Below are 26,980 nucleotides of genomic sequence, written 5' to 3' on the forward strand. Positions count from 1 at the left end.
CATACAGACACACGCACACATATACATGCATGTATTTAGCACACCTCTACACTTCACCTGAACTTACTTCCAGATAGAGATTCTCCATCCAACTCACATCAAAGCTCCTGTCCATGCTTAGTATTTAGTTCCATTTCTTTTAGCACAGCAAGCGGGAAAGAACACACAAACCCCACATTCAGGCCACCGCTGCTCTATCAGATTCAGGAACAGAAGATGAAGCTTCCTCTAAACCTGGTCTAGCACAAACTTGCTCTGTACACAAGTGTTTCACAGATGTTTCTAGTGTTCTTAATTCAAGTATTCTATGTTATACCAAGACTAAGCAACAAACTGCATCTCAAGTGACCACTTCAGAATATTTCGCTGCCAATGCAACGTTTTCTCTCCTTAAAACTACAAAACCCCTATTTCATGATCCCCAGAATCATCACAGACGGGAAATTTTATGGCATATGATTAGTATCCAGGTTTGTAAGTCTACATTGCCTATTGAATAAAATTCCCAGTGAAAAAAGCAGGCTTCGCTTGCATTAGATCAAGCTTAGTTTCCTTAATGAATTCTATATTTATAGACATATGCAATAAGAAAGAAGATTTCAAGATCATCTTTTATGACCGATTTTTTTTATTGTATACTAAACACGGACTTATAAAAAACTTTATTACTCTTCAGTATTTAATCAGAGCAACAACTGCACTAACATATATTTAAACCGAGATTACCGATTTTCTTTTTAAAAACTTAAAAGTGGTTTAACAAGGTAGTTTAAAAGAGCATCATGCAGAAAGTCACACATAATTTGCACTGACGTGGAAAGAAACTAGACGAACTTACCTTCTGAGAGTGGAACGTGTCCCTTGAATACTCAAACACCTTCTGCTCTCCCCACAGGTGCTGTATTTGTCTCACTGCTCGCGGGCACTCTGCAGTGACAGCAGAATGCACATCGTGGAAGCAGAGCTCCACAACAGAGAGTGAAAATCTGCTTATGAGCAAAAGAATAATTCAAACTAAATGGGCAGTAGCAAGATGTGTTGTAGGACAGGTTGGTTCCAGGGATGCCTAGAAACAAACTTATTTGTACCAGCCCTGAATTTAGCTCAAGTTCTTTAAGACTTACTTGTCTCCTCCAGCAGCAGCCTCACATGAACACAGTTTGAATGCAGCAGCATTAAAGGCAAGATAGAAAGTAGATGTACGTTTTAGTTGTGACAAGTTTTACATTCAGCACTTGTTGCATTTATAGGTTGTCATCTATATGCATGATAGAAAAAGCATTTGCATTTAAGTTTGTTTCATTCAGAAGTATTTGTGGACCACTATCCTTGCATTCTGTTCCCAAGGATTGTTGTAATACCATTCCTTCCTCCTTACCTGCATCAGACCTCTTCTGATTCCTTGGATTTAAATAAACTTCAAGTCTTGCTTTCTATATTCCACTACTACTTATTTCTATTATGCAAAGACCCAGAGGTCCCAGTCAGAATTTCAGCTCCCACTGTTCTGGGAGTTGACAAGATAGTTCATATTGACATCCCCTTTCCTGGAGGGTATCCGAGCACTCGTGTCCATCACTGCAATCTAGCAGGTGACAACCTTCACAGTATCAGGAGAAATATTTGAATACCACCGTTTTCTGCTGTGATTAGCTTGTAGTCATCATACTTTTCCATGACCTCTGTATTCCTGTACATCATTTACTTTGCTGCCTTTACCATATAAACCACTGTAGCCTTCTACAGCCAACAGCTGAATTACACAGTTGTATCCTCCAAAACTGCACCAAATGAACCTGGATGGCTACGCTGAGTTTAATACAAATCAGTCCTTGCCAAAGTCCTGTGATCAAAGGAAGCTAAGGGTCAAACAAACCATTTAATAAATTAAGGAGAAGATAGCTGGATTATTTTTATGAAAGTTTGATAGCTTGACTACAACTAATAATCTCAACTTTATAGCACAGAAACAAATACAGGAAAACAGTATTAAAAATTGTTATCGATCAATTCATTTATAATTTCCTATGACCTAATTCTGTTTTTTAATTCTAAAAACTGAAGCCAGCGGATTTAAGGAAAAGGTCTCATGAAACTAGTGTGATCTTAAAAATATGCTGGGAACTTGTGACTTAACACAGGTTTTACCTTTTTTTTTTTATTATTATTATTAAGTTTAAACAAGGGGGTTTGGGGCTGTGTGTGTTTATTTTTTTTAGAAAAAAACCAGCTCAATCTACAAAGTAATAAGATACTTTGGACTTACTTTAAGTAGTTTATTCCACCTTCATACAGCTGGCTGCAACAGGCCAATTGACTCCAGCTCATCATATAGGAGACATTTTTAGCATAATTAATATTAATACCAGGATAATTCTGGTATTCTACTAGCCAGAAATATGCGCACTACTAAATATATGAAGAATTGTATCTTTATGGGTATAGGTGCAGGCTAACAGTATATTACATGAAACAGAACATTATGGTAAGCAGACGTTCCCAAGGTAAAGCCTATCTGATGCACCGTAACTTGCTAGACAAGCATTAGTTTTGTCACGAAAGTATTATTTAGCACAGCAAAGACAACAAAAAATATTACTCGAGGTTTTCATGCAACTAAAAGTTCACTGATTTATTTCTCTTATTAAGAGTAACAGTCTGAAACATTTTACATTAATTTACAATCATGAAAAAGATCCTTATGCTTATCTCATGTAGGTGACATGAAGTCATCCAGTTAACGCTAATTATTATTTCAAAAGTTAAATCCTGTTTTATAAGGTTAAGCATTTTTTGAGTAATTTCTTGCCAAAAAATAACATCAGTCTACAACCACACAGAAAGTAGAAATTAAAATTTCTACAGAGCTGCTACCATCGCTATGAAGATACAATGCCAAGTGTTACAACATTCTGCAAGTGTTTTCACTTCTCCCAATATTTAAGACTGCAAAAAAAATCCCTCTTCGCTTTTTACTGCACACATAGGATCTACAGTAAAAGGGAAAATTTTGGTTCATGACATTAGATCAAGGGTAAGAGAAGTGCTTCTGAGTCACGTACTTATTATGTAGAAACAAACGGGGCTGCGGAGCAAAAAAGGATTCTTCTTCAAGGGCAGGCTTTCCTCCTCAGCCTCGGACTGTACACCACACTTACTCCTCTCCTTGCACAGATGACAATGAAAATGGCCTGCGCACACGGGGGCAACGGAGAGGCAAAGCTGAGGTCCACGGTACCGACCGAAGGCGAGCTGCTGGCCCCGGAGCAGCTGTGCAGAGCTACAACATCGTGCCGACGAGACGAGGTGCAGTGCAACAAACCCAGAGCCCGGGTCAGTACCCCACGCACAGAGCATGAAAGCCCAACTTCACCAGTTAAAAATATCTGGATGTTTCACCACTTTTGTTTTCTGGAACCCTTGTTGAAACCACTCACTCTGATTTAAGTGTTGGTCAGCAACACGCAACAGAAACGTTCAGACCTGCAGCCTTCTTGGGAGGGAACACAGCAGGAACTGGCATGCTTCCCTGGCAGAGGGCACACAGGGCACAGCGAAGCCACTCCGCTGGGCTTGGCCCAGAAGCTGGCACACCACGGTCCTCTCCTCCCAGCGCCCCACCAGCAGCCCTCTAGCTCAGCCATGCACTGGGGGCAGAACCGCAGCATCTCATCGCTGTCAGCGTGCTCCACCACCACAAAGCGACGCGTGGTGGGTCATTGCCACTCACTGACACACCACATCTGGCGTGGGAAGCCACCAACAGTGGAGAGGTAGGGGGTGTCCAGCTAGAGGGAAACCATCTTCAAATACGTGCCTGGGATCTCAGCACAACAGCACGCTTCACCACAAAGGCAGCAAGCCCTTCCCACCACCCTCCCTCTTGTTCTGGCACCCCTTAGCCACTCCTCTCGCCGATCACACCGCCTCGTGCCTTCTTCCAGACAGCCTTGCCCTCCCTCCCCACGAGGGCGGCAGGGACCCCGTTCCGGACGAAGCGTGCCAGCCAGGAACGCACGAGGACCTGGGCTCCTTGCTCTGTTCTGCCAGTTCACCCCCTGCTCTCCCACCGCCCCCAAGCCTGTCTGCTCCCCTCCTCCGCGGGCCTGGCAGCCCCGTTCCTGGAAGGGGCACCCACCACCCCGCCACAGACACCCACCAGCAGCTCTTGAGCTGGAGCAGGAGCTGCAGAGCAGCCGGCCAGGGCAGAGCTCTCCCTCCTGGCACCGACACCAGCCTCTCCCACCTCCGCCCAGAGCGTGGCATCTGGCGGGGCAGCAGCAAGAGGAACACAGCATCACATTGCCTCATCCTGCCAGGCTCTGCTCCCCAGCCGTGGCCTGAGGCCACTGCCTCTTCCCATCACACCACGACCAAAACGCGTCCTCGCCACGGGACAGGCTGCCTCGCATGCCACAGAAGAGGGCTGCCACAGCACAGCAGTTCCCCAAGGCTGCATTTGGCAGCATTTGTGCTCCTGACAGCACAGAGAAGAGACTCGGGCCCCAGCTCTCACCGAGGGTTTCATCTGTCACACTGTGGATGTGGTATTACTCACACACAGCAGCCAAATACCACATACCAATGCAATGAAACCCAGGCAGATCTGACTCCGCAGCCTAGGAAAGGCAGCGTTTGTCCTGGCCGCAGTAAGAAATTTCAGCACCTCTCCTAAGGGGGCACGCAGAGGGAGTTTGGCACCCATCGCACCACGGGGCACTGCCAATGACCAGAAGATGGAGGCCCCAAGTCCAAGCAGGACTGCAGCCATCTCCTTCCAGACAGAAGGCCCAGAAGGCACATTACACTGAAGAAACAGTTTGTGTGGCCAGAGGACAGCAATGTAGTCTGAAGCGCAGACAGGAAAGCACTGAGACAACATTTAGATCAACACAGTTCTCCCTACAGACCTTTCCAGAATAGCTTTATCTCACATAAGAAACACAACCTGAGGAAAAGGACACAGAGTTTGGGAATCTTGAAAGCATTTTGCCATAGATGACTTCTGTGGGCACAGTCTGGTTGAGGAGTATCTTTGTACACCTACTTCTCTCCAGCAAGACAGGGAAAAGAGCTCTTCTCTGCTCAACAAGGTCATCACAAGGTGCTCAGGCAAGATAAAGAATATAAGGATTGAGGCTCATATAAGAACCTTATACAGGTGTAAACAGTGATGTACAAGAGCATAATCTATGCAAAGCCTGCATTTAAAATGGGGCTTGTGTGTTCAGCTGCAGGTGCCTGGAGGACAGAATTTTACACCAGCTGGAAGAGCCAATGCCTCATGCTGCCCCAGGCCTATGCACAGGGACAGCACTGGAATTTAGCAAAGAATCTGTTCTGTTGTAACATTTGCAGCCAGTCCAAAATGGAAGTGTCCAGTGGGTCAGGGTCTCTTTTCCATTACTGTGGTGCCCTGGCTTTATTCTGGGATCACTCCATTTAAACCAATAGGTCATTCGCAAGAACACAGTGTGATCCAGACCCAGAGCATTCAAGCTTGTATTCAGCCCTTTGCTTATTCCTCCATATGCCTCATACAACACAAAGTTCAGAGAAAACTTACACCTTGTGCAATTTTTGGACTCACTGGTTTGGACTAAAACTGTTTCAATCTTAGCTCTGAATTTCCTGCATAGCAAAAGGTAAGAGAGACATCAATCTTGTTCTCACTTTCAGCAAGACCAAACATGAACCCAGCCTTGTTGAGGTAACGTGCATTAATGGCAGCCCAGAGTTTGTCCCAAACCACACTACTTAGCCTGTCTATCGTCGTTAGCTTTTAGAGTAACTGATGAAGCAACAGGGCAGAGCTCTACAAACTTCTGCTTGGCACCATTCAGTTACAGAAATTATGGGTAGTCTCTAATTCAGAGACCCATGAAGTATCCTTGGTACCCAAAAGGTATTATCTGGAAAGGAATCAAAATTTTGTTCGCCAAAATATTTATATTAGCTGAGAAAGCCAAACTCTGCCAAGAATGGAGCTGGCAAGCTTCCCTGGAGTTTCTCTGCCAGTGTGTAAAACACAGAAAGCAGCCCCACCTACCACAACCCCTCCGTGCATGCCCAGGGCTGGTTCGTTTTTGAAGTACAGTGCCAACTATTTGTAAGGCCTCAAAAATCTGGAAACTTTAGAGCGCAGCAGCCGAATGAAGGACCTTGGGAACATCTCTCTTGACTCTTGGGCTGTGTACTTGAAGTAGTTTTGTGGATGTGCCAACACGTCAAACAACGCTTTTATCAGTTTCTTGTCCTAGAAGGAGGAAAGCAGATTTTTCAGTAATTGCACAGAGGGGTAAGGGTCAGTACAACCAAGCTTAATGACTGATGAACTCATAAAAGATGATGGGCATTTTGTTTTTCAAGTACTAATGTTTCAGGAGCTCAGAAACTAGTGGAGCAAGGCTGACATTCAGGCCCCAGGGAAGTCACTCGAGTTTCACTTCTGTCATCAGTGGCACCAGGACTTCTCCCCTCCTCATACTTCCAAATGCAGCAAACACGGGGGAGAAAGAAAAAGGAAAACACAAAAAAAAACCCCCAAAACCAACAGCAACCCAAACCCAAAACAAAACACAAAGCTGGATCTGATATCCGGCAAAAGAAAGGTTTACTTGGGATGACAGCCATTCAATCTGCCCATGCAACTGTCCCCTAACCCAGGTCAGAGAAGGGAAATCCACAATGAGATATTTTTTTTTTGCCCAGGGAGCAGAAGCCCATGCTAAGCTACAGGCTACAAGTAGTGGCACCAAGTGCTTCTCCTACAGATTAAATCCCACATCCCTCATTTTGCTCCACTGGTTCCTCCACAGCCTGCCTGAGGCTCAAGAGGCTATCTTCACCATAGATTTCACTAGCAGGTCCGATCCACCTTTAATCCCCCTGGACAAGGGGTCTCATTTCTACTGCTCTGCATGATCAGGGTGTGGTGATTCACCCCACTACCCTGAAGCAGCAAGTGTCTAGTGCACCAAGGAACAGATCCAAAGCAGAGCAGGAAGCAACCTCACTGGCACAAAACAGAATCATTTTCAATCAAAACCAACACATTTAGTGGAAGGAATATACCTTAAGTATCTCTTGATGGTTTTCAGATGCATAAAGTCTGCCATCCCGAACAATGTCTTCTATTAGTTCTTGGTAGTCCTCTACGGGGAATGCACAAGAGAGCAATTTGCAGGGTCACTTCACTTAAAACTCAATACCTCCCTCGGTTGCACATGTAAGCCCTACCCCCAGAAAAACCAGTGGCCCTCATATTAGCAGTCCGAAAATATTCCAAATGCTCTTCTGTAAAGAAGCTACAAATACTGTTTACTAAGAAAACAGTGTGTTCTGTCGAGCTGCTCAGCACCAATCTGTCAAAAGCAAAAGAAATCATAATGCACGTAGGACTGGGTGCACACTGTAACCAAGCAGCCGGCTTCAAACCAGCTGCGCTGCAGAAACTGTAAATACCCACAACCTGTTACTGACTTTTTTTCTCCAGTAAGAAAGAAAAAAAGAGAAGAGGAAGCTTTCTCAAAAGGCAACCCCCCATGTCAATCAAAACTTGAAACGCTTCAGAAGAAGAGGTCTCCCCTGAAAAACTAATTTTCCACTGTTGATGAAACGCTGCAGAGCGGGGCGAGGATGGCTCCTTCACAATCAATCCAGCATGAACAGAAAGAAGCCATTACCATTCTGATATTGCTTATGCTGAAGCCCAAAGCCTCAGCTCCAGTTTCACTCCTGGTGACTCTGACAAGGATAGGGTTGAAACTCTTGCTCCCTCAAGCTTCTTTTCAATATAGGTATTTTGCTACCTGATACTAGATCACAGATGGTAGCAGCAACACAATAAATCAGAGGCACTTGGGCTCTCCCCAGTTCCTAACTAGGGGCAATCCGCTGGCACCTGAAGAAACCCAGAACTGGGAAGGCACAAAAATGCACAAGCCCTAGATTCTGGTTCTGAGCTCCGCGTTTTGCAGGTTGGAGCCCAGAATCCCAGCTCTTTGTTAGGTCTGTTGGAAGACTGGAAATATGGTGGCATTTAAGATGGCCATGCAATGCAGAATTCCTTAAATTAGCTTTAAAAGAAAAAAAGCCACTGGAAGTAGTCTCATAGCGACGCTGCTGAGAGCGCGGGGTTACCCTGCTGCTTCGCAGGGTCAAGGAGCCCGCAAGGAGTTCTGCAGTGCTGCAGCTGCACTAGTCCATACGGGCCCAGCTGCTCACAGCCACTTACCATCATACGTTACATAAGGAACTTGGAATCCTTTGGCACTGTTCCCTTCGTTCGACTTGAACTGGATCCACAGCTTCTTAGACCTCGAAGTGAAAGCTATAGGGCGTTCGTAGGTTTGGCAGGTTTCGTACGTGGTCACTGAGTTGGAAGAAGCTTTCAAAGAAAACACACAACAGGCAGTTACCTGACAATCTGTCATTTAAAGAAATTTTTACTCTTAAGTAGAGGCCGGCCAGGCTACATTTAGTTTACGTAAACAGCAATGCACGTGAGAAACCTGTGCTGCACACCAAGATAGATACCGTATGCCTCAGTAGATATTGCAGACTTACAGCTTTTTCGCATCACCAGGTAGTCTCCGCATTCATCTTCTATGGGTAGAAATATTTCTGGAACCACAATCAGAATACGGCGCTTTGGCGGTGGGTTAATATTCCAGGTGCACTCAGTGTTTGCAGGATAGTCCCCAGGGTAGTTTGGTGATTCAATATATCCAGTGTAATCTCCTAGCTCACCTCCACACTGCCTATCTGAAAAAGCAATACAGTAGGCAAGGCTAGGCAGCGAGGTCACCTGCAGCTCTCTGCCGTCACCGTCAGAACAGCACACGGGTGAGACACACAAACTTCTCTGTTCGCATCTGAGGCAGGTACACTTCTCTTTGCCAGCTTCGCTGCACACTGCTGCTTGCTTCTGCCTGAAGCAACGTTGAGACATAAAAATACCGACTAGCTCCAGTTAACAGAGCAGGGGCTACCGACCAAGTCACAGCCGAGCAGCAAGGCCGTTGTAAGAGGAGACAGAAATGGTAGAGCAAGGATGCTCCACGTACTTACACCAGACAGAACGTGTTTACAGAAGTATCAGCTGAAGTTTAACCCTAGTCTGAGTCGCTCTGCTCGGGCACCATGCCTGCAGCAGCACAGAACAGGCAGTACAGCCGGCCCTTCCTATGCACAGATCAGCACTGCGGGCAGTAAGAGAGGGTGAACTCCGGTGCAGGATGCTTTGCCTGAGCTGCCAGCCGGGCACTGCAGCACTGTAACAGTGATGTACCAGTGTGACGTGCCCAGGGAATGGATTCTTTAAGTGAGAGACATGCAGCTCCCAGGAAAATATGTCTATGTAGGTATGTGTATGTATACGTCTGCGTGTACACAAGCGTCTCCAGAGATTCTTCTGAAGAGTCGCCTCTCTGCCCTCCACTTTCCCTCTTTAGTTCACCCTCAGCTTCTCACGCTACAGCTACCGTAATCTAGAACAGTGGTTCTCTTTGTAATAGCCTCTTTCAAAGGCTGTTATTAAGAAGAAATGGTTACTAGAGCTATTGAGTTTTGTGAGCCAACTTCCATTTCTTTTAATAGAAGGGAAAGAAATCAGGGTGCCAAGAACACAAGCTTTGCTATATCATGGGGGACAAGATTTAACAGCAAGACCCAGAGTGACCCAGCACCAACTGGCAAGACACAATCACCACTTACCTTAACAAGAATGATGGAACCAGTCTGTAAAATGGACTCTCATGGACCTCAGTAAGCCATGTGGGATGAGATGCAGGCAGGCAGCAAAAGAGACGCAATACCACTGCCCTTTCTCCAGGCTCCCTGGAGCAAAGCTAAATTTTGCCCTTAGGGCCACTCTGAACCTTAATGGGCCAGTTTTTTTATTTGTAAGAGATCATCAAAACCATCTTAATATACTTACTTTTGCACTGTGTTATATTTGTTGACCCATCAAAATCAGTAGTGGTGTTTCCAGGGCATGAAATACAGTAATTTTGTCCAAACTCAGGCTGGTATGTCCCAACTGTGCAGCGAATACACCGATGAGTTGTGGTATTATAAAAATGGCCAGGTGAGCACTGAACTGGACAGTAATTAAATACATAGCATGGTTAAAGAAGTGGCAATAGCACATTAGAATGTGATTTTATACATTTTTATAGGACTTACTACAATTTCAGTAACTGAAACGCCATATTCATAAACTACAAGGGTAATAAAGCAGAACTAATTGAACAGATTTTAATTTATCAGGTCACTTTGTGCAAGTTCAGAAGTCCCAAACATAACACTATAGAGCAGTTCTGTGTGGAAGCAGTAACAAAAGATATTGGGGGGCAAGTATAACCACCATGAATTTGTAAGCAGGCCACCAGGTAGAACAGTGTGTTACCAAATGGTCTAGACACTGACATTTGACTCGGAAGATGAACTGTAGGTGGAAATACTAAAAACTGTCTTTCTTTGCCAGCTCATGCCAAGCAGCCTGTGCAGTGCTGCTGCACCCCAGTATATCCCTGTGATCAGCTCACCACAAGCAGAGGTGAAAGACTTTGGCCTTCTACAAGTGTCACACTGCAACAATATTAGTGACTGAACTGGTACGTTGCCTTCTCTCATGATCACACCCTGTCTTGCCACAACAGATGATGACCCAGGGCACAGCCACCTCCACCAGATCTGCTGCTACATTATCTCATGATGTCATGCAAATCATCATGTTAGCTAGACACATCAACTATAGCCTTCCCAGGGCTTGCTGGGAATACCTCCTGCATCACCAAAGTGAGATCCCATTCTGACACACAAACTCTTTCATAAACGTTAACAGATCTTACAGAAGTTTTAGACATGAGATAGACATAGGGGAAAAATCCTTCCTAGCACACTCACAACTTTTTTTCTAGGTCCCTGCATACAGACAGGAAGATTTCCTTCTCTCGTTACAATCTGAGGATACAGCACCCCAAACATCTTTGCTTACATCTCTGATATGCTTCTTCTAATTTGATTTTGCTTAGCTATTCTGCATCTGCACCTATACCCATCACCATCTGTACTGAAACCTGACAGGAAGCAGTCAAGAGCATCAGCCATGTATTAACTTTGCTTTTAACTCCATCACCACCTTGCTTCTTTTTCCTTGCGGCACTGAAAAAAAATAATCAAAATAAAATCTTTTCCTATTCCTTTTACCTCATTTGGCAAGTTTACCTTTCTCAGCTCAACATCAAAATAATATACTACCTTGCTTTTCAAATGTACTTTTCTGTGCTGCACCAGTCCCATTTTTAAGGTACTTTTACTCACAAATAACTCTAGTCTTGTTGAGCTTTGTAAGCTAGCTCAGCCTGCAGTCCCTCCCTACACGCTCCACCCTCCAACGCAAATGCTTCAGATACAAGTTCCAAATAGTTCTTACATCTGTCATTCCGTGTCTCATGTGGCCTCTTTCACATGCAAATCCCCGAGCTCTTCATTCCAGTTAATACAAAAAATTCCTTTAATCGCCACTCTAATTTAAAAACTGAACCTCATTTATAGACCTGTTTTTGTTTAGGTTAAATAAAACTGAAATCAGTTCCTCTTATCATGATCCAAGGTTTTTAACGTGGTTTTTTTAGTGCTTTAACTTTGCAAAATTAGGTATTAAACAACAGCATCTGTGGATTTAGTGATTCTTCACTGAAGAAATCTATTAGCTATGACATTATTGCCAGTAATATTAATTCTTCAACCATACTGCAAAATTCTTCTATCATGTTGCAATTCTCAATAGTAAACATATCTTAACTGACACTAGAGAAATCTCTTAATCCAAACCACTACCAAATGTTTGCATCAAGACCTTATTTCTACCCCTTATTTCTGCTCTATGGGAGATTTTCTATTAACACTTTTTCTTCAGGTGATTTTGGTTTAAGTGATGGTTTTTTACCCATGCTTTAAGACATTGAGCAAATCATTATACTGATTAACATTTCATCTCTCTCCATGGACACACATTTTTATCAGCATTTTCAAAGACAACTTCGTAGCTGTCTTTCATCTTTTTACATTTTAGATAACTAAGATGCTAACAAAATGCCTTCTTTTTTAAAGATGTGATCCCCACCTGATTTTCACTGCTGTGAGGAAAACCTGGGGAGCTGACTACAAGTCAGCTCACTGTGATCAGATGTAGAGTGCTCTCTGAGGTACTGCAGGGCTAAGCTGAATGCTAGCTTTTTGGATATATCCCAAAGCATCCAAGCCACTTTCTCATTATGAAAGTGAAGAAACTATTTTCTGACTTACCCTCCAGGACTGCAATTCCCTCCTTCACAATTTCATGTTGCTGCTGTGCTCAAACCCCAAATGTCAGTAAGGCATACTAGTCTGGATTGTTTTTTCTGAGACTTTTTTTTTTTTCTTCCTGCTGTTCCTCTATATGACTTTTCACACATCAGCAACTTCACTGACCAACTTTCAGGTATCTCCCAACCCCTTAAGTCTTGCATAAAAATCACTCATAGAAAGAACTGAAGCTTTATTGAGTTTTCCTGCAGCCAGCCCAGGCCAGCCAACTACGAGACCCCTGGAAGGATTGATCCCAAAAAGGAAAATGACCCTTCTTTGAATGACCCACTTGTAGCAGTTAGCAGTTACTTTTGCCTCGGAGCAACGCAGTTCATCAAATAAATGTTGACCTTACCTTTGGTCTCACAGTCCTGAAACAAGGATGCACTGCTATGCCTTGTGGTTAGACCTCCTCCGCAGGGAAAGCAGGATACTCTCCCAGCTTCAGGCTGGTATGTTCCAAGGGGACAGGGTAGGCAGGGTTTGAAGCCATCAGGAGAATATTCACCTGGTGAGCACTGATCTGGGAGAGGAAGAACACACTTGCTTCAACCTGTACGTTATAGGTGAAGGTAAGTCAGTGAGCCTGCACGGGACCTGAAACCCCGTGGTGAAACTGCTTTCCTCTTCGCTTGGGAAGTGGGAGCCAGAGTTCAGGATGGCAACTGATAGATGCAATGTGCCCTGTAAAACTGAAATAGACACTGACAACTTCTGGAGCTTCTTTGGAAATGAATTTCACATTTTGTCACAAGGCTACGCTGGACACGAGACCTGTCCAGTATCTCCTGTCATTCTGTACAATGCAATTATATAGTGATTATCTCCTCCTTATAGCTAAAGGCTCTCAGACTCCTCCCAAATGAAGTAATTTAGCGCTGAGCCTAAGATGCCAAAAATGTATATCCAGATAGGTATTTCAATCTTAATATTATTGAATATTCATACTTCATAACCACTGGCATTACTGAAGTGTGTGAAAACCTCAAGCATAACAACTAATTGCGCAAATTCACTGAACTGAACATCATGCATGCCTCTAAGACTTTTAAAGCAGAAATATTCTTGCCATTCCTCTGATAATGATTATCTGTGCAGTGGATTGCTGTGTTCTGTATGGTGCATAGATAGCACTAACCAACTGATTTTACTTAAACACACACCTCAATATTATCTAACAAGCCCAGCAATATTTATCGGTATCTCTGAAAAATTCTCGTTTTCAAACCTTTCACAAAAGTATTGGCTTCAGTGCCAGTATTTAATAATTACCCTGCTCTGGAAAGGCACAAAACACTGTTGCAGTTGTTCAGCTGTGCTGAAGAATTCTGTCCTTTTAAAGACCTGTTACGATAATAAACTGCTAGTTTTCGTTTATAGTGCCAATAAATCACTCGGTGAATAGCTGTTTTGTTAGGAAGTTAAATTGGCCTTGGCTTCATTTCAGGATATATGACTAACAACAAGCAGGGCATTAACTACTGGTCATGATCAATGATGAAGAGTTTTGTTTATGGCCGATACACTGAGTGGAATAGTGAGTGTTCTTCCTTAGCTTAAAAATAAAATACAGCAGGTTAAGCAATGCTCTGTAGCTCATCAATGCAAGCTAGTAAAGAAGTCTTCGGTCTTGGTTCTAACTTTTGCCGCCACATGTTACTTCTGCTCTCATAAGGACACACATTCATTTGCTCCCACACTTCTCAAGTCTTTCTTCATTTTATAAACATTCCTATGGAACAGCCATCTCTGTGCTCTTGTGCAACTCAACAAACAAGACTGAATGAAGGCTTTCATTGCAAGGCTCCTAATAAGGTAAGGAAAGAGCACTATTTACAATTCCGTGACAAGGAAAGACAATCAAGGTTAGTAAAGGTGATTCTGAGAAGTGGCTACTGACTTCAGAAACCCAGAAGCACCAGAAAAACCACTGCAAATCTCCTTCCCTCAAAAAACTCCATGGCTCTATGAGAAAGCAATGCTCTGAGTGGCCTCACTGGAGACCATCTGCTCTCTGCTATCCCCTTAACCTGCCTTTTTCCCTTCATTCTAATCATACGTCAAGTTTGGGGTGCTCTGCTTTTTTTGCAGAGAGTGTGTGTGTGTGTGTCTGTATTGTTTTTGTTTTGAACAGAATACTACTTTACACTGGCACATGTAAAACCATACAAATTCCACCTTAAAACTTCACTTCAGGTTTCCTGAACTTGCTCAGTCCAGCATAACGCCAGGTCAGCTAACAGAGCTCAAAGGGAGCCTGTCCCAGGCAGGAACCAAACCCACCGCCGATGTGGGAACGTTACATTTGAGAACTTATCCTATCAGATCTCTCTTGACAACTTGATCTTCTGCACACTGCTTGCCTCGAAACCACATGTAGAGCTCCCTGTGGAATACAACTGAGTTAAAATCTTCCAGGGTTATTTAGCAAAGTGCCTAACTTTTGTGAACTAGCTTGGAGAGAGGAAAGGCGAGAGGACAGAGGACAGGATGACCCAACATGGAGAGAAAGCCATGTTAACGACTACCCAGCATTTTCAGTGCAGACTGCTGCTTAGAAATACCTGTCTGGGAATCACAGAATGATTTGGGTTGGAAAGGACTTTAAAGATCAGCTAGCCCCAACCCCCTGCCATGGGCAGGGACCCCTCCCACCAACCCAGGTTGCCCCCAGCCCCGTCCAGCCCGGCCTGGGACACCGCCAGGGATGGGGCACCCACAGCTGCTCTGGGCAGCCTGGGCCGGTGTCTCGCTACTCTCACAGTGAATAATTTCCTCCCAATATCTAATCGAAACCTGCCCCCTTTCAGCTTAAAGCCACCACCCCTTGTCCTATTACTATCTGCCATTATAAAACGTCCCTCTCCAGCTTCCTTGGAGCCCCCTTTTAGGTGCTGGAAGGCGGCTGTAAGGTCTCCTCAGAGTCTTCTCCAGGCTGAGCAACCCCAGCTCTCTCATAGGAGTCTTCATAGAAGTAGTAATCCAGTCCTGTGGTCACCTTCATGGCCCTCCTCTGGACTTGCTCATACAGGTCCACGTCCTTCTTATGTTGGGGCCCCAGAGCTGAATGCAGTACTCTGGGGCTGCGTGTCTCACCAGAGCAGAGGGGGACAATCACCTCCCTCACTCTGCTGGCCTCGCTTCTTTCGACGCAGTCCGGGACAGGGCTGGCTTTCTGGGGCTGCAAGCGCACATTGCTGGGCCATGTTGAGCTTCTCACCCACCAACAGGCCCAAGTCCTTCTCCTCAGGGCTGCTCTCAGGCCATTCTCTGCCCAGCCTGTGTTTGTGCTTGGGATTGCCCTGACCCACATACAGGACCTTGCACTTGCCCCTGCTTGAACTCCATGGGGTTTGCACGGGCCCACCACTCCGGCCTGTCAAGGTCCCTCTGGATGGCATCCCTTCCCTCCAGCGTGTCAGCTGCACCACGCAGCTTGGTGCCTTCAGCGAACTTGCTGAGGGTGCCTCAACCCCAGCGTCCATGACGCCGACAAAGATGTTAAACACCACTGGTCCCAGAACCGACCCCTGAGGAATGGCGCTCATCACCTGTCTCCACTTGGACATTAAGCCATTGACCACAGCTGAGTGCAACTATCCAGCCAACTCCTTATCCACCGAGCAGTCCATCCACTGAATCCATGTCTCTCCGGTTTAGAGACAAGAATGTACTTCGGGACAGGGTCAAATGCTTTGCCCAAGTCCAGGCAGATGACACCCATCACTTTTTCCTCATCCCCCAACACTGTAACCCTGTTGTAGAAGGCCACCATATTTGTCAGGCACGATTTGCCCTTAGTGAAGCCATGTTGGCTGTCACCAACCACCTCCTTATTTTCCATGTGCCTTAGCACAGTTTCCAGGAGGATCTGCTCCATGATCTTGCTGGGCACAGCGGTGAGACTGACCAGCCTCTAATTACCTGGGTCTTCCTTATTTCCCTTTTTAAAAATGGGGTTTATATTTCCCCTTTTCCAGTTCAGCAGGAACTTTACCAGATTGCCACAACTTCTCAAATATGCTGGATAGTGGCTTATGCACTTCATCAGCCAGTTCCCTCAGGACCTGTGGATGTACCTCATCAGGTCCCATGGACTTGTGCACCTTCAGGTTCCTTAGATGGTCTCAAAGCAGATCCTCTCCTACAGCGGGCGGTTCTTCACTCTCCCAGTCCCTGCCTTTGTCTTCTGTGACTTGGGTGGCGTGGCTGGAGCACTTCCCACTGAAGACTGAGGCAAAAATGTCATTGAATAGCTCAGCCTTCTCCGCGTCCCAGGTAACCAGGTCTTTCATTTCCTTCTGGAGAGGGCCCACCTTTTCCCTAGTCTTCCTTTTATCATAAACTTACCTATAGAAGCTTTTCTTGTTGCCCTTGACATCCCTGACCAGATTTAACTCTATCAGGGCTTCAGCTTTCCTGACCTGGTCCCTGGCTGCTCGGACAATTTCTCTGTATTCCTCCCAGGCTACCTGTCCTCGCTTCCACCTTCTGTAGCTTCCTCGGCATCTTGCTGGAGACAAGCCAGGCTGACAGAGGATTCCAGCTGGACAAGCAATGGGCTTGGTTCTGTGTGCCCATGGGATTTGGGTTCACAGGATAACACCACCCTAGGTGCCGCCTCTCTGCTCAGAAATCACATCATTATCAGAGCCCCAGTGTGTAGAGTGGCCTTACAAGACGGCGCAGGCGAGGGGAACGCCAGCTGCTTTTACAACAGAAGTCACTGGTTTATGAACCAGCGTGCCTCCTGGAATTGGAGGGACTAGGCTAGAAGGATACATCTAAGAGTGCTCCACACATATTCACATCTGATGTTACTACATGCAATAATAAGCCTTATTCTCAAGGGTGTTAAGCACCCATGCTCAATTTGAAATCAATGAGACCTGAAAAAAGCAAGCAACTCCAGATTATGTTTATAAAGTATGTAAAATACAGAGACTGGAAAATAAATTAAAGTTTTAAATATTCAACTGCCTAGAAAAATGCATAACCCTATCTTTTCCCCCATGACTTCTGAAACACATCAAATCCTTCAAGCCTTTACAGATCCTACATGCATATCAGAAAAGAGGTTAAGACATCCAGATACAGATTTAGCTGTTTACAGTCTAACGAATACTTACTCAATGCAAATATTAAAATTACTCGAAGTGATGCCCAAGCTTTAATGCCTCTTAAATATATCAGTTTCTTCACATGACTACCTCAAACTAAGCTTTTCAAAGTGGTACAAGCATTCAGAAACCCATTCCCTGTAAACTGCTCCCAGTTCCTCCCCATCTTCCATGCAGAAATGTTCCAACACAGACCGCCTATCTAACCCCATGGGAGTGCAGAGCAGGGGTAATGAGGAAAGCCTGTTCAGAAGTTTACAGCACTTACCAGGGCCCAATTTAGCATAACAAACAGACTTGGTGTTAGGTTCAACTATAGTAACATTAATTTTAGTGACTTTATATCGACACAGAAACCATCCCACGGAAATCCATAGGACTGTGCATGAAATTAGGATGACACAAATGAATCCCCTCTAAGAAAAAACAAACAAACCAAAATGAACAATAAAAAACCAACACAAAACAAAACAAAAAAAACCTAAAACCAAAGAAACACCTCTAAGAGTTCAAACTTTTCCTGTCATCTGTTTAAATTAAATCAAAAAAATTCATGAGCTTCATTTCACAAAACTAGAAATGGCACAGTCCCACCTGACACATGCAAAATACCCAGCTGAAACAACATCTGAAGATTTGCAAATAATGGCATTAAATCAGAATTCCAGTGGCTGGCTTTGCTTTTTTTTCAGAAACCTGATTGTTTTTCTCCACGTGAACAAAAGAACCAATTGCCTCTAGTAGACTTCATTTCTGAAGCCGCTGTCTTTGTTTGTCTTCAATACGCATTAAAAACCCAGTCTTGAGGCTCATGCAGCTGTTTTAAAGAAAAAAAAAATACGTGAAAGCTTTTCTGATGCAAAAGCAAGAAGAAAGGGGGGGGGGGGGGAGAAGAGAGGGGCCCACAAGGAATCAGGATTAACAGTTACAAAGACATTGAAGGGCTCTTCCCCTCTTTTCAACAGTTAGCCTTTCAGCATTTGCTCCTATAGACAAATGCTGCAGTACCACAGTGGCTGAGAAGGTGAACCTCATAAAGGAGGTCATGATCCACCAATTCACCATTTCCTTAAGAATGATGCCTTGACTTTATAAGGAAAATCACCAACAACTGATGCAAATTGATTCTGAAGTGGCATCCTTTAAGTTATTGTGTTTTAGCGGTTCACAGATTTAGGTCACATGAGATGGTTACACAACCCAAGGATTTATGTCTTAGATCTATGATTGTCAGAGCAAGAACATCAGCAGAAAAATAGCACCTTTTCTCCCATCTGTTAATTAATTTCTTCTTGCCAGATTTTTATGAAATTCTAAAAATAAAAAAAGCAACATGCAGTTCTCTGTGTGTAACACAACTATTAATTGTAACAACTGCAAAGAAAGGCAACGCTTTGCTTTTCTCTTTGAATATCTCTCATACTTTTACAATACTAGTATAATTTTGTCTGAAACGTTAAGATTTTATTTGCATTCCCTTACCTAAGGGGACAAAACCTGATGAATGCTGAGCAATGAAATGCATCAACACTTCCCACACGAGGTAAAGGTGCTCAGCATTTACATCAGAGCACTGCCTATACCAGTGCTGCTCACGCTTGCTGTTCTCTGAAGTGACAGCTGTTTGGATGAATCCACTTGCGACTACCGTGCAAGCAAGGGCATGCTCACATCTTCTTTTATGCAGCAGTTTCAGGGAATGGTACTTTTCATTGTCTCCTTCCATCTCTCAAAGGATTCATGTATCCAACACAAAAAAATATCAAATAGAACAGGCAAGGTGTACTGTCAACTGATGTTGAATTGTGATACTGATGTGATCAGGGTATGACAGTTTTAAGCAATGGAAAAGCAGCTAAACTGCTTGTTTCTCCCTCAGTGAGAGTAAGGCAAAAGCGTCTCAATAGATACCAACTTCTCTTTCAGTATGGAGGTTTCTGGTAAATCAGTTTCTGATAAGAAATTGCTAGTACCTGAACAGTTTGGTCTTTGGCTGTTAGATCTGTCTAAAGCCTAGCTCACACTGGAGAAGGAATACTCGTAGCCTGGTTAATGAACGAAACTGCATTCTCCCCAAGACAAATCTCTGGAAGAAGCGTGTAGCATATTTCCAGCATCCTCAGATGGTTGATCCAGTCTTAAAGCACTGTCATTCAAATAAGGATGTTTTTTACCAGAAGATCTACTTCAGTATGGAAAGGTCACACTCCTGCTACGAGAGTCCAGTTCTCTGGGAAAGTCAATGAAGGTTTCATTTTGCTATATGCATTTCCTGTGATATACATTAGTAGAGACCTACTGCTGGTTGCTCCTTGGAAGCCATTCACAAGACTTCATGGAATTAATCAACATCAGCCAGTGTTAAACACGCTTACTCATTGATACAGAGCTCACACAAAACAAGGTAGACAAATGCAACACTTGAACATCTAAAGCATCAGCAAAACCCAGGCAGAACTGTATGTTGAATAAACTGGAAATAAAACACACCACTACCGCTCAGAATTAACAGTTAATTCCCTTTTAGCATCAATAGCTGTTTAAAGAAGAGCAGACACACACATGTAACCATTCAGCATATTAAGAATGATGAAATATCTTGAAAATCACATCTAATCTGTTCCTGGTGCCTTTCTGGAGCTTTTTTTTCCTGTGCTGTGCCCCACTGCAAATAGTACGAGTTAACAGGGGAACATCAAGAAGAATACCACCTCACCGACAGCATGAAACCGAATGAAGTTTAGCTTACTGCTGCAACTGCAGGCCAGTCACTCAAGACAAAATCTGTCAGAGCAGGAGCTGGACTTTCCTTCTTACACTGCTCAGCTACAACTAATATTTCAGAGAGTGCTGTGCCTGCAGAAGTCTACCACAGGAAGGGGAGCAGTACAAGACTATCTGAATCTATAAAACCGTATCTAACCCAGCCATACTCCAAGTATCTTGTTTTAAAAAGTGTATTTGAAAACAATGAACTGAAACCTGCACTTCACTCACTATCTGGATCACAGGAGACGTATAAATCCCTGGACTTCGTTCCTTCACTACTTCCTGCTCCTCTGGTCAGACTGAGCAAAATCCCTTTACCAAATTTCTCTGCCTGTCCAAAGACCACATCTGCCACCTGCACTGAATCCACCTGCTAACCTGGTATCTCTTGCTATGGAGTCACTTTCTCCCCAGACTCATTAGCATGTCTAGATGAGCAGGGCCCCAATCCTACCCAGAAGTTCCCAGCAGCTGTGCAAAACAATCAGATGAAAACCAAAGAAACCCCCCCGACTCTCCCACACCCCCCTGAGCTAGCTTCTTCTTCTTCTTCTTCCAAACTGCTCCCACTCCATTCTCCTCTCCCCAGTGTACTCCTTTGCTCCTTCTGACTGGCAGCCACAGCAGCAGCTGCCTGGTGCTGCCTTCACCACACACACATGGGGACAATCGGCTTTTTCTAAGGAAATGAGGCGTACCTAACAACACTGCCTCTAGGCGTACTCTTATGCCCCCTCAGCAACCAGTGAACTTTCTGTCCAAGTTCCAGCAATCCGACAAAGGATGCGGAGAGGTTTCAAAGATACTAAGTTTCCGTACATTTAATGTAAATAAGCGAGGAACTTGCCAGTGGAGTAGAGTTCATCTTAGCACCCCTGCAAGTAAAAGGCTACGGTGCAAGTTCCATCTCCTGTTAGATCACAGCAGATCTACACAAGGATATGGTCTGAATACTCCAGCTGAAGAAAGGAAGATTCATTTAGTGATTGCACGAGCAAATCAAACCGTAAGGATGAGACCCACAGGGAATCACATCTTACTAGTTCCACTGCTCACAGCAGCACCTGTTAAGATGTCCAGAGCAAACTGTGACACCAATTCAGCGACAGAAGAGGCCTGACTTTTACAAGTTGCTCTTTAAAACATTTTTCTTTGTATGCTCAGTGTCTCAGCTTTAACCATGGACAGGCTATTTATGCGCACCATACCAAAGGGTTTTCCAGGCATTCTCCAAAAGACCCCTTTCTCCCTGAACTAGCACAGAAACGTGTGTGAGCTTCTCATTTGTAATGAGACATGAAGCTGGCTCTGCAGCTACCTAAAAAAAAAAAAATAAAAATTATGCCTCTTTGTTGTTCCAGTTCCTAACTGTAACTCACATTGCTTTCTCTACCTGTAGTATTGTTACCTTACTCATTGCTATTTTTTCCAGATGAGATAATATTGGCTCAAAAGCCGTACTGTGCTCTGTATGATGAACTGAGACAGTTTTTCAAAGCCTTCCTTCAGTATCCAACACAACAGCTTGTAAACAACCATGCAGGCTCATCTCGGTGAACTCTCCAAAGTTTTTCAGATTTACTACAATGTTACCAAAAAAAAAGAAAAGAAAACTTACCACTTTTTCCAACAGGATTCCTGAGTAATTCCCTAGTCTGCTCCCTTCCACAGATGTTTTAAACACCACTTATTCATTTTTCTATTCTATGAATCCAAGCTTTTCCAGAGCTAGCAAAACTAGATTGGAAAATCTATTCTTAGACCAAATGGGTTGCTGCTGGAAGATGTACTAATTCAATCTGACAAGCATTTTAAAGGCTTGCTGATTCACAAAACCATCTACATGCTGCCTACCCTATGCAGCCTGAATTGGCGGTCATGCTTGTTAGGTCCCTGTTAAGATAACATCTGACCCCTCTCCTTAACTTTTGTGCTTTGGAAGTATTTATTACAAGCTGCATTATGGTGGTGCCCTCCAGTGCCACAATAATTAAGATTTTTCTCAGCACTGGCCTATAAAACCCCTATTCTTCATGAATTTGAAACTCTATCGCAAAGATTCTCTGGGACTCAGAGCTTAATCAGCAAAGAGAATGTGACTGTATCAAATCATGCTCAGCCTTGTCTTTGGAACAAGAGAGAGATGAAAAGTTCACAACTTCCAAAACAGTGCTGCACTGAATATTAAACGTAGTCTTAAAAATAACACTGGTGACATCACGGCCATCGGTGCCTGATGCTATTCCCACATTTTCTACCTTTGAGCTTATTGTAGGCTGTGCATCAACTATAACGATGTGCAATGCACTGAGCCCTTGTTCTCACTCTGTAACACAGCTGTTGCCCACCATAAATACACAGAAGGGCACACTTCAGTAGCACAAATAGTAACCCTATCCTCACACGCAGCCTGCCTCTCTCCTGGACAAGCACCCCGTGATCTCCCCAAGCTCACCAGACCTGAGGAAAACAGTAAAACACATGTGATGGTTTGTTCCTAATTTACATTTACTTACCACATCTGCTACCCACATGCATCTGTCCCATGCCACAAGACTGCTGTGGCTCTGATAGCTTGAGAGGCTTTCTGGCCACTTCGTGGTCCACGTCAGAGACGCGAATGCGGAACTGGTCCCTGCTGACTGTCTTCCGTAAGGTTCGAATAGTTTTACGGAATCTCTTCTCAGTCTTTTTCCGAGCACAGCGTACATCACATGTGTCTGAAAAGTATCAAGGATGAAAGGTGCTATAAGTGACCACGCACAAAAATGCACTCAAATCAAAAGACCAATCAACGAAAATCACCGAGAAAGCAACTTCTGTGAACAAGTCTGAAATCCTTAAGGACACACCAGGCTAGAAGAAAATTAATCAGATCACAAGACTTGAATCTCTGTGCAGTTCTTTCAAACTATCCCCATCCCTCAGTCTTTCTGAAGCAGTAAAATTCATTTTCAAAACAGGAGATACTTTTTCTTATTATTTTGCATACAGATAGAAATGAAAAAACAGAGAAATTAAGGAGCAAACAGCAAGAAGCTTCAAATCGCACCTGGGATTACTTTCCAACCAACCTGTTACCTCCTTTCGGCTTGTTTCAAGCTCAAAGTCCGCAGTGATAAAAATTTCTCTAGTCGCTGTCAGTCTACTGAGGGCTCCGTGAACTTTCTTGCCAGAGTTGCATGTTAGGTTTACATAGTGGAAGCTCTCCATTACTGAATTATGTCTCTCTGTATGAACAAAATTAAAGGAAGCAAAAGCTTGGCCAGCTCTGTTACTGAACATTCACGAGTGCTCAGCACACGTTGTCACGAAGGGTTAACTCCACATGCCAGTAAACAGTCTGGCCAGTTTCTCAGCTGGTACACCCCACCACAGACTCAGACTCCAGTGCACCTACAGGCTGTCAGGCTGAGATTCGGGTACTGCAGCGGCTCTGGGGCACTATTCACAGCTAGGGTGAGAACCGGGCTGCAGTGCCCAGCCTGCTTCCCCAGGATTTGGCTAGCAAGTTCTAATGAATTGCCTTTGCACTATGCAAAGCATCTTAAAACCAAGCCAGTGTCTGCTCCAGGCAGGCTACTCCAGGGGAAAAAAAATTACACTCATATGAAGCGTGTGAAAAACATGTTAGCTTACTAAATTAAGTAGTGGCTGCGTACACAGGACACTTGGAGACCTCTGTCAAGGTTTCAATGAGCAAATAAGATTCAGTTAAAAAAAACACCCAGAACAAGCTTTGGTAATGGAGCATGTAACTCTTCACTGAGCATCTTAGTGGTTTCTCACTGTTACTCTTCCAAGGACAAACAAATGGACATGCTGATTCACCATATTTTTTAGTGTCTTCTTCCCCCAGCTCTTTTTTTTTTTTTTTTTAACCGTACTCCTCCTCATTTTCTGCTGACTTTGTAAATGCCCAGGCTATACTTTCTGCGTTGTAACAGATGAAAGAGTTGACCTCAGTGTGTCTATCTGGGGCTGTTGAAGTACAAAAGGGAGACAAGAGAAAAGAGAAATAACCCTTTGGCAGTAGAGTCAGCATAGAAGGCCAGGAGATTCTTCACTGAGGCATCAGACAGTAAGGAGCAGGTGAGAAAGCACAGAAAGAATGGATAGAGAGAGAAAGGAAAAGAAGAAATCAAACACATGAAAAGAAGGTTGATTTTACTGGGAATTTATTGGCAGTGGTACAAACAAAAAAGGAGAAGGCCTTTCCTAGCAAGACTGTAAGGTTGTCACAGGGAAGTCCTGTGATCTGCAATAACTATTGCAATAATTGCGGCTGGGAAGGAGTGTGATTCATGAGGTCAGTGAAGAGCAGAAAGTCTGCAGTCCTATATGCTTTGCTTATGGTGTACTTCATATCTGGAAAACACTCAACAATCCCCTGAGTTATGGCTCTAACCTGCTTACCTGCATTTTTATATTCATACCTGGTATCATCTGTTCCAGACCTCCTTGAAACTTCTCAGTCTTTTTCAAACTACATTTTCCTTCATTTAATTTAAAGGTTACGCTTATCTTGATGGCTGAAGTATCTTCAGGAAGAAACAATGACATGTTATTTTAAAAAAGGAATAAAAAATTTAGATAACCCTAATGTCACATCATAATGATGACATTAAAAAAAATGCTGATATAAAGTGAAAAAGCAGTCATGACAGAAAACCTAGAGGTGTCACCTTCTCCTGCTGCGAAGCTGGTTCACAACTGGAATTAGAACCAAGTGTGACAGAATTTTATTTAAAAAAAGAACGAGATCAAGTCCAGATCTGCTATTGTGTAAATCAAATAAAGATTAGTTGAAATCAAAGGAGATACTCCAAACCAGTTCAGAAAGTCTATATAAAATAGCATCTCTTATCTGTTTAGCTTTAAATGCTTTCTAAATTTTATGGTCCAACAGCTCAACATAAACATGCTGTATGTTGCCAACACTGTCTGGTTTGGACATCTAAAAAAAAGGCATGACCCTCCTGGCCTAGCTGTTTATTTCACTACTGATCTTTTTCTCTTTGATTTTTAAGTCTTAGTTTGAGTGATGATGATGCAGCAGTACAAGGGGATTTTCCTGCTGTAATCATGAACTGCAATCATAAAGAAGAAGGAAAACCAAAGACAGTATAATGGAGAGGGAAACCAGAAAGCCAACAGAAACACCCTTATTTCACAGTTACCTAGTAAAAAAAAAAAATCAGTCAAATCATGCAACAGGAAATCTAGTGATTACCCAGCCAGCTGGATGCATTTGTATTCTGCTGCTTTTTCTTAAGCTGAGATGACCTGCCACAGGTGAGGGTGTAGGCATCTTGTGTTCCTAACAGACAGACCAGACAGACAGACAGTAAAGTCACAGGCACTATGCACAGACTGAAGACCCCTGTAGTACAAAAGACATTTTTCGTCTGTTGATCAGCATCATCACCTTCACCTTTTTCAACAACGTTGTTCATCCTATACTCCACATGAGGGCTTGTCTCTTCCTAAGCATTTTAAAGGGTTGAGGAAGAAAAGCAGCATCCATCCCATAAACACCGGCCAAGTCTGCAAGCTGTGTCCTGTGGGGTGGAGGGGCTGTGCAGGCAAAATCTCAGACCCCACGCAGGGCTGGAATGCCTTCACCCCATTCAGCAGCGGCTCTCAGGGCCAATTAAGGAATGGCCCAGGGAGCACAGAGAATTCTGCCCTGTCCTCCCCAGCTTCAAAAAGACAGTTGTCATGAGAAGGGAATCTGAGAGTAGAGTAGTTATAAAAGACAAGGAAATGGGGGTTTTCTTGGGACACTGGCAGGGATACAGCCCTTTATTATCTATAGTGAAAGAGGAAAGGTCCCTGTTGATTGTCTACTTCTTGGGGCTTCCATGAGAGTTAGGAGGTTTGGTACTTTTACACTCTCTACAGAATCATACGCTTGTTTTTGACTTACCAGAAAATGCTTGGACATCTGAAGAGCAGCTTAAGAAGCATCTATCACTCCCACCACTCTTACTGCAGTGCAGCAACACCTTGGGTGACATGTTATCAGGCAAGGGACCCTTTGTCTCTAAACAGGATAAAACAAATACTCACAGAAGTAAAACATCTACGTACACACTACCAATAAATCAGCATGCAGCTGCTTTCGTAGCTGGTACCCGACAGCACCCATGCAATTAATATGCTGTCTAGACAGAAAATCAAAGCAAAATAAAATCACTGAAAGATCACACTACACAAATATTTCCCTTTCAGGTAAAGCTATCATTAGCAAACCTCATGCAGAGAAACAAAAGGAAACAGAAGAATGAGCTAGATAAAAGCACAGGAAAGAAAGTATCAAAATCCCTCAAAGTATCTCCTGTTTTGGGGGTTTAGGGGTCTTTTTCGCTTGTTTTTACCAGTTTCAACAACATCAGTACCATCATGACCCACTAGTAAAGTAAAGCAGAATACTGGGAACAATGACTCACGCAACTTAACTGGACAGATCAAGACTTTGGGATTTGAGTATAACCACATGGCCATCAGACACATCAGGAGCAGAAATGTATTTATTAGGCACCTTACCAACACAATCCTTTTTATTCCAGTGTAATTTGTAGTTAGAGTGACACAGGCATTCGTAGTCTCCCAGCGTGTTCACACACAGCTGTTGGCAACCACCATTGTTGACACTACATTCATTAATATCTACAAAGGAAAGGTAAAAATACTTTTAAGAAGTTACTCTTGCCAAACTTCTGTACTCTAAC

The 26,980-nt window shown here is 43.7% G+C and overlaps 1 protein-coding gene across 1 annotated transcript in view; it reads right to left on the reverse strand.

Moving 5' to 3' along the window:
* Positions 1-5,929: 5,929 nt before the first annotated feature.
* Positions 5,930-26,980, reverse strand: part of SCUBE2 (signal peptide, CUB domain and EGF like domain containing 2) — a 39,320-nt gene continuing 18,269 nt past the window's right edge. The window contains exons 10-21 of the mRNA XM_037403032.1: positions 26,796-26,918; positions 26,176-26,292; positions 25,480-25,566; positions 24,683-24,787; positions 23,321-23,476; positions 22,763-22,966; positions 12,713-12,880; positions 9,941-10,102; positions 8,569-8,766; positions 8,237-8,389; positions 7,075-7,154; positions 5,930-6,256 (exon numbers count right to left, since the gene is read on the reverse strand). Of these exons, the coding sequence (XP_037258929.1) occupies positions 6,104-6,256; positions 7,075-7,154; positions 8,237-8,389; positions 8,569-8,766; positions 9,941-10,102; positions 12,713-12,880; positions 22,763-22,966; positions 23,321-23,476; positions 24,683-24,787; positions 25,480-25,566; positions 26,176-26,292; positions 26,796-26,918 (1,706 nt within the window). The 3' untranslated portion in view covers positions 5,930-6,103. The remainder of the gene's footprint in view (positions 6,257-7,074; positions 7,155-8,236; positions 8,390-8,568; positions 8,767-9,940; positions 10,103-12,712; positions 12,881-22,762; positions 22,967-23,320; positions 23,477-24,682; positions 24,788-25,479; positions 25,567-26,175; positions 26,293-26,795; positions 26,919-26,980) is intronic.

Source organism: Falco rusticolus, chromosome 10 (assembly GCF_015220075.1).
Source record: "Falco rusticolus isolate bFalRus1 chromosome 10, bFalRus1.pri, whole genome shotgun sequence".
NCBI classification, from domain to species: Eukaryota; Metazoa; Chordata; class Aves; order Falconiformes; family Falconidae; genus Falco; species Falco rusticolus.